Raw genomic sequence first — 12,523 nt, forward strand, 5'->3', positions numbered from 1 at the left:
TTGAGTCAGGACTCACATGAGGCCTGCCATTTATTTCACGAGCTCTCACCGCCTCCGACAATTACTTCTCCTGAGATTTGAGGTCAATATGTAACACCATTATATATGGTATCTGGACAGCCTCCATTACCAGATCCACTAGAGCCATGCCCTGCTACTAGTACTTTCTTTACTACGAAAATGGTGAAAAAAGCTATTGATAAGGTGAAGACAAGAAGAGCATATGATCATGATGGTTTAGTAGCAGAACATCTGATCCATGCCAGGGATCTACTTTCAGAAGTCCTTGCTCATCTGTTTAATCGGGTCATGTGTGAAGGATTACCTGAATCTTGGAAATTATCTACTATCGTACCTATTTTCAAGTCAGGGGATCCTATGATACCCGGGAACTACCGTACCATTATGGTAGGTCACACATTGACCCGACTATACGCATCCATTCTTGAACAAAAATTGAGTAGATGGGCAGAGAATGAGGGCATCAGGGCAACAGGACAAGCTGGATTCAGGAGGGGTTATTCCACTTTAGATCATATTCTTACGCTCAGAGCCATTATTGAGGAAGGGAGAGCAAGCGGGAAAACGATGTATTGTTGCTTTGTGGATTTTCAGAAAGCTTTTGATACAGTACCAAGGGCCAGATTGATGCGTAGGATGCAAGAGTTAGGGGTCCCCAACGAGATTATTTGGGGGATCATGGCCTTATACGGGTCAATAACTAGTTATGTACATACTCCAGAAGGGGATTTCAACATTGTTCATTCCACCGTTGGAGTAAAGCAGGGATGCCCACTGTCCCCTACTTTATTTGGTATGTACATAGATGAGGTATCAGATTACATTGATAGAGAGGGTGACAAAGGTGAGCGCTCAACTTGCAAGGTCATGGATCCCTTTGTTGTTGTATGCAGATGATATTGTATTGATAGCAGAATCACCAAATGGAATGCAGAGGCAGCTAGATGCATTACATAAATTCGCGGAGGACAGTGGACTATCGGTAAACTTGGGTAAAACCAAAGTTATGGTGTTTAACACCACACCGCAGTGGGTTAGGAGATCGGCACCTACATTTGCATATGACCAGGATACAATAGAGTACACAAATGCATACACATACCTTGGTGTGGTATTTGCAGGACCGAAGTTTACTCTTAAGAAAGCAGCGGATGCTAGATTGTCCAGAGCCTCTGTGGCCTTGGGAGGGTTGGAGAGGATGTGTTCACAATTGCAGTTTCAGGAACCATGAACAAAACTTTGGCTCTTTGATACTGTGGTGGCTTCGGCTATGCTTTATGGGGTCCATATTTGGGGACCATCTGTGGATCAGGATAATTGGAAGTCAAAGGAGAGACCTTTGGTATCTATGATTTCCTGAATGATTAGAGCCAAGGCCTCCGTACCACACGCGATTACCCGAGCGGAACTAGTTGCCCCTTCGATAGAAATTGAAGCTCTTACCAGATCAGTGTCCTTTATACATGGTTTGTGGGATACAAATAATTGCCGATATACTCGACTCGCCCTCAAATCCTCTCGACCATTAGCAATGAAAGGGGATACATCATGCTGGTATGTGCAATTGTCCTCGTGGTTTCAGAGACACGGGTTCAGTATGGAAAGATTACCCCCCTTTCGATACTCTCTTGAGGCTCCATCATTGGCAATTACACAAACGGAGATTAATAAAATCATCCGTCAGGATCTTATACAGTTGGATACTAAGAGGACATGGGTAGACCCTACACAAGAATTGGGCACGAAGATGGCCGACTACAAAGAAAACTTCCTACAACTATCTGAAGATGGATTTGTGATTCGCCCGAGCTACATGGATACCCACCTGTCTCATGGTTTGAGATGTGCTATTGGTCAGATTCGTACATTCTCACACCAGCTGGAAATTGAATTTGGCAGATTTAGGGGAATCCCACCTGCGAGCAGAATTTGCTAGTTATGCGGAATGGAGCCGGAGACAGAATTACACTACATATGCCATTGCAACGTATAGTATGAGATACGTGGGCGTTTCCATTGCCTATTTAAAGAAGGCTTTGGACCTCTAGATAGAGTCATGCAATACCAAGATCAAAGATGCTTAGGCTTGTACCTACTGGAACTACATCGGCACAGGGATAATCTAATGAGAAGACAAAGAGCACTACAGCCTCAGAGGGAGATCACAGATTTCTTCGGATCGAGAGAAGCAGGAGTGGAAGGAGAAGCAAGAGGCCAACAGCCAGCACAAAGGAGTACCCACATTCATACCAAAGGCACCCTCATTGACAGGGCGATTGAGCTTAGGAAATCAAGACGACCACGACCGAGATGCAGAAGCACACTTCACCGGAGGAGACTACAACAAAGGATTAGAAGCATTCTAGTCAGACACTGAGAATGCTCTTAAGAAGTTTATTTAATACTTTGTATTTAGTTTTTCACATTTATTTTCACACTTTCACACTTTTCACACTTAGTACTTTAGTACTAAGGTACCCAGACATTGTAACAGATTCACCACTTTTGTATCAGTTTGGTCTCATAGGTCATTCTAGCCTTTTGAAGACGTTAATATAACATTTCATTTCTCTCTCACGCTTGCTCTCTGTCTCTCTCTGTTCGCGTATAGCTTCGATTACATGCTTATGGATGTGCCAAGTATGCAGATCTGTCAATTTTATGGATTTTATTATGTTATTCTTGATATTTTAGGGCTCTCCGTGCTCCCATTTGTAGCACCGACTCCCGACCTTGACGGGGCTGAAAAAACAATCAGTCAAAGGGCGAGATTGACCTACGGCCGAAAAAAGTACTCGCATTTGTGAGCTAATAATAGGCTGTCAAGCTTCCATCTCAATTTTTCACCTTTAAATTCTCAATTTTGCAAACATAAAAGATATTTAATCCCTTTGTTTCCTTGCATTAACATCTTCGAATTATGTGAAGGATTCTAAATTTTCCGAGATTGGGAAGACCTGAGGGAGCAGAGTGCTTCGAAAAGAATTTTTCTTTAAATACTTGGAAAACCTACGTTTGAGAAATTTTAGAGGTAAATTGACTAAGTTTGAAGGTTTTTACACTAAATTTCTCTAAATTTTGTAGGTTTCCTCACCTTCAATTTAAAAATTTAGAGGTAAATCTTAAAATGTGTAGGTGCGACTACACACAACCTAGGTTTTTTTCAAGCTCTGATGTCATTGGAAGCAATTGTGGATTGTCAGATAAAGCTTAACAATTAGTGCCACAATTTGTAGGTGTAGGTTTCGTGTGATTACACGAAACCTAGGTTTTTTTTCAAGCATTGACACTGGAAGCAATTGTGGATTGTTGAATAAAGCTTAACAATTAGTGCCACATGGCAATTTTCTTCCTCTTTTCATGTAAAGAGGAAAGTTTTATTAGGCATCATCTTATGTATGTAGGCCATTGTGACATATACTTGACACTTGTACTACTAGGGACCATGGGAAAGATAAGAGAACCCTGCCCATGCCGCCCTGAGCCAAGATGCCCATAACATATACTCATAGGAGATGATGCCTGCAAAAATCTTCTTATTGCGAGCTTTTTGCTTGACGATCAGTGAACCATTTGCTCATTAAAGATGGTAGACCATAGGTGTACTACCATTCATGTGCATGATGAGTCGACCACTGATAAAGAAAGACACTTTTTAAGGTCAAACTAATGAGGCAACCACTATTTATGCCAAAATTGAAGGCATATTTGCAAGTCAAATGCAGAATTTCCTACCTTGTAATCAAGGTTGAATGGAATTACAACCAGAAATTTTCATTTTCAACACTACAAACCAGGATAGGTGAGCAATGATGTCGGCTAACGGGGAATATGTCGGCATTGATGATAACAATGTCCCCTGTCACTATTCATGAGTCAAGATTTTGGTTGGTGAAGAACCATCTTACGTTACCCATTTTCAAACGGTGAGCAACTTTGATGCAAAGTGAAAGTCGAAGTATTCCTTGCCCGGCAAGGTACGTCACAAGAAGATTTTGACATTTTCTCATGTAGGAAAATGGGCTCTTTCTTATTGTTTCCATGTATTGTTTAGGAGGCACTGCACACCTTGCCAAGTGGGGTTGGGGGCAAGGGGCCCACAAGAAGTTTTGGACAAATTCTCACAATAATTCCCACATTGTGACTTACCTCAACATCATGAGCTTCTGCGAGGGAGGCACCGCATACCTAGCTAGGTACGATTGGGGGCAGCGGACCGCCGACCTGGTGGGGGAGGCCACCGGGCCGACAGCCCCCTGTCCCAAATCATACCTAGCTAAGTATGCGGTGCCTCTCAAGTAGAAGCTCATGATGTTATTCATTGTATGAAAAACACTGGGGAAAACTATGTTTTCCTACATGAGAAAATTTTTGAATCTTCTTCTTGGGGTGGCCCCAACCGCACCTAGCTAGGTATGCAATGCCCCCCTCACAGAAGCCCATGATGTGAAGGCAAGCTACAACGTGAGAATTGTTGTAGGAATTTGTCCACCTTGCTAGTCATGTGGTAAAATTTCAAAGGCATGCAAGCACAAGCCTTTTCCGCTCAAAGTTTTGACACTTTTTGCAAAGAATTTTCCCGCCACAGCAAAACAGTTTAGACAGTTAATTATTCCCTGTTGGGCAAAGAAGAATGAGCTAGCTCTTGGCAAGATAAGACATCGCTGATGTGGAAACTCTCCTCAATAATGGAGTGCCTTAATGTTGGTTCATAATAATTTTTATTTATTCCAGTGGTACACTCAAAAATTGCAATGGTACATGCTCAAGTGGCTGTGCTCATGATGTCGGCGTGTGCGGCCCTTTTCTCTTTTGCAAAATTGATGCTTGGAATTTGGATCAAGAATCAGAAAATCATGTACAATATGGTTAGAATGGGCCAATATCAACCGTCTCCATTTCCCATGCAGTCAGTTTCTTGAGCTGAATAGGCACACTCCCATTGTTGAACACATACACCTGAGCTTCCTCATTGATGGCCTTGGTTGGGTAAACACGGGAGGTAATACACACCTTGCCTCCTTGCGCAAAAGTCTCAACAATTGAATGGTCCACCTGCATTGCAATGAACAAGCAACATGAAAATGTATCAGAGGAAGGGACCACACACCTCCACATGAGCAACGAATATGGTGAGAAGAAGGAAAATGCAGAAAACGCGTGCATCCTCGCTACTGTAGAGCCTCGCTACCAATTGTCACTATACATGAAATGGAATAAGAAAGACGAGCTCTGGCGCATAGAAATGACACAAGTGCAATTAGTCCTGCCTAAAAACTTCGACATCATCCTCCTTAAGGATTAAGCGATGGCGGTTGAAGCCTAGATGCTCACTGATTCAAGTAAACATGAAGCTTGAACCCTCAACAATTTTATCCAATGTTAACGTAAACATGTACAAATTGCACGTTCTGCCTAAAAACGTGGGTATTATCCTCCTTTAGGATGAAACAATGGTGGTTGAAGCCCTAGATGCTCGCCAATTCAAATAAACATGAGGCCTGATCTAGCAACCTTATCCAATGTGAATGTGAACATGTAAATGCATTTTATGCTTAGTTCTTGAAACAACCAAGCCCAAGAGATTTGAGTGACAAAATATTCTCTCTTTGCAGAGTTTAATCTTTTCAGCGATGCATGTTCAGTGAGAAAAACAGAATAAAAAGTGCCATAGCCCTCACCAAAACACGTAAAGACATTGTAGTTTCATTCCCAAATACAGGAATGAAGCTTCCGTAAGCCGTTTTGTCAGGATCTGTGGAAAGGGACGATCTGTAAAACAGCAAAGTTACATATGAGAAAGGCAGGCCATAAAATGGAACTCAGGAAGTGCATGTGGTGTGTGTGTGTGTGTGTGTGTGAGAGAGAGAGAGAGAGAGAGAGAGAGAAAACCTGCTCTGATCACTGCACACTAGTGCATTCCAGGAGCCACGACCATCTGACACAATGTAAAAGAAAACTGCGGTTTGCTCCGATTGATCCTCTGACGCAAGAACCAGCAGCCCAAATGGCCCCACCAAACCGCTCCGTGAGGATGCCCTCTCACTGCATAGCTGCTGGGCGCTGCTTGCATTCACCTCCAACTTCTCTGCCTGCTTGAGTTCAGGTAGTGCAAAGTCCACTTCTATATCCAGCTGCCAATATAAGCAAGCAAGCAAAGCACATTAAATGCCAACATAAGTAACCATAACAACGACACTGTCAGCAACAAACAGACGAAGAACGGTTTAAAAAATGCACATAGATTGTGATTAGCCTTACATAAAACAAGCCTTTGTGTGCATGTGCCGATTCATATGCAGGATATCTCAAGCTATGCATCCTCAAAACTAGTAAAAAGGTAGATGTGTAACCATATCTATACCTAGTAGAGAGGGAAAAACATAGGATTTCCAAATCCATCATATACAGTACGGACAAACAACGAGGTGCTCCCTCTTCTCAACATAGTATGCATTAATCAAACAAATGCTACAGTACTCGAATACCTACACTTATCCTTTTTTAATTCTATCTTGCCCAAGTACTATGTTGTAGATGTTCTCTCTTATACCAAAATGATGTCTTGCCCGGGTCTTCATGTCTTGCAAGCTCATGTGTTGGGGCATATTCCCTAATTATGCACTTTAAACAGGCGCATGTACTATGTAGAAGTCCCTAATCATGCACTATGTAAAGTAAAGGTGCACTCCTATGAGTAAAGTTCAAAACAAGATCATGCACTATGTAAAGTGCAAAAGTGAACTACAAATAGACAACCTGTATAATTCTCACCATGACTCTTGTGAGTACCTTTACCACTCCAACCATACAAGCTAAACACATATCAACTCCTCATTGAAAGTGCCTCTTCATGATCCACGTAAACCCTACCAACCAAACACATCTTTTTGTCGTACCGCATGCATACTTAATTCGTTATCACGTGAAATCACTCGCCCGCTGAGGTTCCACAGTCTGGGGACAAAGGCGTATTGATGTACAACCGGCGCTTCCAAAGAATTTTAGAAATGCGGATCCTAAAAGCGCAATACATGGCTTGCATTAAGAATCTACCTGAGCTCCATTAGTCGTTTTGACCTTTACAACCGGCCCAATATCTAGTCGCATGCTCTCTAATGTGTTCTTCTGCTTGTATAAAGATTTGATTTCGTCAATTGGCCACTGCAAAATCCTTTCGCTGTTCTCCGCATCCAACCACACTATCCTTGGGAATCCCTGCATGGCACACACTGGTCAATTAGCAAAAAATAAAACCATCATGTATCGCTACATCATCGCACTTATATTCATCCAATGTCAGTACCTGCATTGATGACCAGTTCTTAGCAATGTCTGCCGACTCAATGCTTGATTCGTTCACCCAACCAAGCAGAATGCGGCGGCCCTTATTATCATCAAAAAACGTCTTTGACGCATAGTACTTCCCATAATCATACCTCAGTCCAAGACCTGCATCTAGTTTGGCATTCGTAGGAATGAAAGAATCGTTGCCGGTCACATACGTGCCCACTGCATAATAGTCATGTTTGGTATCATCCAAACTAACTTTAAGCACATGCTTCACATGAGGCCCAGTAACAGAAGTATCGATTCCATTGCGTGATGCCGATGCTAGCATCGGGTAGAAGTCCGGGCACTCCCACATCCCAGTGCGAGCAACACTATGCAAAGGATGCTTGGCTTTCTCCCATTGGACAAAATCAGAGCTCCTGTAGAGAATCGCAAGTCCTCTGTGCTTTCTCTTTGCCCCTACAATCATTCTCCATTTGTCATCCTTTCCGAGCCAGCCCGTGGTCGGGTCGCGGAATTTGGTGCTGTTGATGCCATCGGGGGCGGTGAGGATTGGATTTTGTGGAATTTTGGTCCATTGTCGCAGCAATGGGTCACTGTAATTCACAGCTATAGCCATGGCTTGCATTTGCACTTGATTATCACGAGAGAAGGAGACATTGCTCCAGCCAGTATATAAAAGTACTGGCTTACCATTGAGGAAAGTCGCAGAGCCCGACCAGCATCCATACTGATCATACCACTGGTCGGGTAGGAGAGCAAGATCTAGGATGTGCCACCGTATCATATCTGTGGAGACCGCATGACCCCATGTTATGTTACCCCATACAGCAGCATAGGGATTCCATTGGTAGAAAAGATGGTAGTAACCCTTGTAGAACATAGGCCCTGTACAATAAAGACCAGCAAGCATATAAGACAACAGTCAGTGTGTGTGGAAGGGGGGCGCGGCGCCCGGCATGTGCGCATATGTGTGTGTGAGCTAAGGTGTGTGCGGCGTGCCTGTTCCCAATACAGCATTCATCAAGTTAAACCTCTCTTGACAATGGAGATGGCATTACGAGTGTGTGTGTGTGTGTGTGTGTGTGTGAGAGAGAGAGAGAGAGAGAGAGAGACACGTGGGCAATGCAGAATTGAATTAAGGAAAAGCAAAAGGAGCTTACCATTGGGATGTGTGTGTGTGTGTGTGTGTGTGTGTGTGTGTGTGTGAGAGAGAGAGAGAGAGAGAGAGAGAGAGAGAGACGTGGGCAATGCAGAATTGAATTAAGGAAAAGCAAAAGGAGCTTACCATTGGGATCTGAAGAAAGGAAGAGTCGACGAGCCAGGGAGAACGTGCAAAAGAGACAACCAACAAACCGAAGTAAGGAAGAGTTACTACTGCAAGGAGAGAGAAGGAAACAGAGGAAGAAGCCATACCGTTCATCCAGTTGTCGGGCGGTTGGAAGTGGAAGGAGGCGCGGTAAGGCTGGGGTAGAGCGGCGACGGCGGCGCTAGCGCTCAGCTGGCTGCCAGAGGGCGCCAAAAAGCGAACGTGATGGGACGCGGACCCCAATTCTGCAACGCCCAACATCAACAACGCAAGCGCCACCATCAACGCCCTGCAGCAGAGGAGCAGCATCGCCATATCTCCTTCTCTCTCTCTCTCTCTCCCTCTGGGTCTTGTCCTCTCTTGTGCACACGTTCGTGTTTCTAAAATCTCGCTCACTGCACACACGGCCAGCAGCAAGAAAACTCCTCTCTGCTTTATACTCTCTATCCTATGTCTTCTTCCGTGATAGCCGAGACACCTCATATCTTGGTCCCCCCCTTGAAAAGTTGAATAGCGAGTCAGCTCCAAATACCTACGTCTAACACATGGGAGTATTCTAAGGCTCGTGTCACACAAGTCTGCCCGGACTTGTATGGCATTGAGTCGCAAAAGCCAAAACGTATGCGAGATTACCTTGACACCGCACACTTAGAGCCGGGTCACGCTCGATATTAGTAGGGGCAGTGGGAAAAAGAGATGATCCCTGGTCGCACTCTAGGGAGGAGAGCAGGGCTGCAAAAATTGTGCCGAAAAGCTACATGAGGAGAACAATCTCATTGGTTGAAACCAGGAGAGAAACGCAGTGGATTTCACTTTTCCTAAATCATAGCATAGCCCTTTCATTTTCAGCAAGACTAGTGAGGCAATTGCAGCACTACGAGAGAGTAGAAAATCGTCCAAAAAAGGCAGATTCAATCCCCGGCTCCCCCTACTAGCACAGAGTACGACTCGGCTTTTAACAAAAAACACGCTAATGTCAGGAAGTGGACTTGATCTGGACCATTACTATTTTAATTTGTTATTCAAGCGTGCCTAAGTACTCGTGTGGGACAGAGGCCTAATGGGGCTCTTCATCTTGTTGGGTGACTAGTTTTAAATAGAGCATAAGTAAAAGCAAGCTCTCTAATGAACTTGATGACATGATTAGCATCTATTAGAGTCTGCATCAGTGAAGACACTTTCCCAAAGTCTTTAAGAAGCAAATTCAAAGTGTAAGTAGCACATGGAACCCAGGTAATCTCATGATACTTGATTTCAATTGCATGCTCTGCACCTTTGTAGTTAGATGGATTGTTAGTGGCAATAGCAGTGACATTTTGGGCCCATCAAATTTTCAAATTCCACGCTCATACATGTTGCTAGAAGACCACTTGTTTTTCCATTCAAAGATGCATCAATTGTGTCAATAAAAATGGATTCTCTTGGACACATCAACATCACATTTATCAAGGATATCTTTTGACAGCTTGTCCAACCATCAAGAGAATTTGTAAATCCATACTATGGCATGTACTCAAGAAATATACACTTCAGAACACTCTCTAATGAAGTTCACTTTATCTAGATATTTTATATGCATCTTGTTGTAATCAAGTGTCACAAATACTTTCTTTGTTGCTCTCATCAAAGAATCCTTGAAGATAGGATTACGGATTGTTAGCAGCAAGCTAACTCGGATATCATTTTTTGGAGCTCTCATTGTAAAAACACTTATTATTTTGATAAATCGAGAATATTGTAACTCTTATTTTCCTGATAAGACTTTGTAATTGATGAGCCGGGGCTACAAGCTTCCAGATTGTATCAACCTGTCTTTACCCATCTTTAGTTAGAGCTCCCAGATTCCCACAAACCAAATTTGGTAAGATTTGGATCATTGATTGAAAATTGTGACCAAATTTGCAAAGTCAATCTGCGGACACAAAACTGATGACTATTTGAACAAAAATTGTCCAAACTTGATGAAACTTGGCTAGAGACCTTAAGTCGAGGTGCTTAACAGATCTGTGTCAAGGTTGGGACAAAAAATTGCAAAAAATTAGCCGGAATAGATAATCACGATTATTTACATCTGCTACAAAAATTGATAATTTTGCACATTTGAGTATACCACAAGGTCAAGCATATCAAGTAAACCACACAAATCAATTTTGGTGAAATTTGAGACTTAAGCCATATTCTTGGAATCAGAGTCTGCGGACACGAAACAGTTGCTAAACTTGAACAGATATTGTCTAAACTTAGTGAAACTTGTCCAAGGACCTTAACAGGTTGTACACTTGGCAAATTAAGCCAAAAAGTGCAAAAATTTGACAAAAGTAAATAATCACGATTATTTACTACTATTACATAGAGAAACCAATTTTGACTTTTGAACTTATACAATGTTAGACCAACATAATACAAGGCCACCAGGAAATTTTGGGTTCAATCGGATCCAAATTGGTACATGTTCACTCAGTTTTCAGGTTGCAAATTAGTCCTTTGATTTTTTTGCAAAAGTGGAATCTAAAAGTCTCAATTGATGACTCCCATAGCTCGATTTGAAGTAATCCACATAGACCAATCACAATAGTTAGCAAAAACTACACAGTCTTTGTGAAAGAATAGCTAACTTGATCAAAATTGATACGGGAATCAGGTTGCAGACAAGGAACCGGCAGCTTGACAGAAGTTGCTGGAAGAAATTGACAACAAGTCAATTCGACGGTAAGTACTCTATCCAGGGCTTCACAAGTCTATATGAACCTCAGATCTGGTCATATACTAAGAAACCAAGGCATATTTGGAGAAACCTCCAGTAGAGTATCCACCGAAGAGAGTGTGAATCAAGGCAATCCCTTGCACACTATCCTTGAAGAAGTCTCAGACACTTTTTCAGATTCAACATCTGAAATGTCTTCCTAATCGACTCACTCAAAAACCGGAACGACAGTGTGCTACAAGCATATACTCTCATTTTATAAGACTAATCCCCATGGAGCTCAGGTTTACCTGGATCTTAATGAAGAGTATGCTATCCGTATTGATGACCATGGTATTGAGTTCGAAAAGAAAATCAGGGCAAACAAACAAGGAAAATTGTACATGGATAGAAGCGGAACTCAGTATTTACAAGTCGAAAACCCTGACGTGATAGACAAATGGGGTTTAGAAGTAAACACTATAATTCCAGATATGGCAGCTAAAGAAGGACCACCAACTTTAGAATCCGAGGGATACGATCAAGTTGATTTGAAGCCTTTGAAACGGCTTAGTACGGATAATCCTAGGATCAGAGTCTATTGTTGGGAGGATAGAAATGTCAAAGATCTTCTATGGACTTTGCATGCCAAATCAGGATAATAAACACCCATGAACATCATCTATATCTTCAAGATCAAAGATAAGGGTTCAACAGACCTACCAACCTACCTGTTTAGGGATTGTTATAACAACTTTGTTATGATGACTCCTGTGGAGGTAGAAAAACCAAATATCAAAGGTATTCCATAAGGGATTGGACATTGGGCCAAGGACCAGAAACTATCCCAAGAGAAGAACATCGTGAGAGATCTTCTGGGAGTAATGTTAAGAAACCAGAAACCACCTCATCATGAAGAAAACCGGATGACACTAAAGCCAATCGAGGGCTACATGAGTCACTATTTCCAACAGATTGGTTTGAAGGACTCGGAACAAGACCAACTGCCAGGAGACCGAGAGTTGAACCAAAGAGACGTGTCAGACCAGCTGATTTTCAGAAATGGGTCAGAAAATACAGTGGATTTGGGGATCCTTATGACCACTTAGCAAACTTTAAGCAAGTACTAAGAGCAGAATACATATTTGATTTTCATACTCAATTCGAGGGGTTTGGAATGACATTAGAAGGAAAAGTGTTAACATGGTTCCAAAACA

At 42.5% G+C, this 12,523-nt stretch overlaps 1 protein-coding gene across 1 annotated transcript; it reads right to left on the reverse strand.

Moving 5' to 3' along the window:
* Nucleotides 1–4,725: 4,725 nt before the first annotated feature.
* LOC147439195 (beta-fructofuranosidase, soluble isoenzyme I-like) lies at nt 4,726–9,040 on the reverse strand. The gene is made up of 7 exons (XM_086485071.1): nt 8,731–9,040; nt 8,603–8,611; nt 7,328–8,202; nt 7,078–7,239; nt 5,914–6,155; nt 5,703–5,793; nt 4,726–5,076 (listed from the first exon to the last, which is right to left on the reverse strand). Exons 1-7 carry the CDS (start codon nt 8,936–8,938, stop codon nt 4,891–4,893), a joined length of 1,773 nt encoding a protein of 590 aa, XP_086341197.1. The 5' UTR covers nt 8,939–9,040; the 3' UTR covers nt 4,726–4,890.
* Between the last annotated feature and the right edge of the window lie 3,483 nt (nt 9,041–12,523).

Source organism: Adiantum capillus-veneris, chromosome 16 (assembly GCF_014529385.1).
Source record: "Adiantum capillus-veneris isolate H3 chromosome 16, ASM1452938v2, whole genome shotgun sequence".
Classification (NCBI taxonomy): domain Eukaryota; kingdom Viridiplantae; phylum Streptophyta; class Polypodiopsida; order Polypodiales; family Pteridaceae; genus Adiantum; species Adiantum capillus-veneris.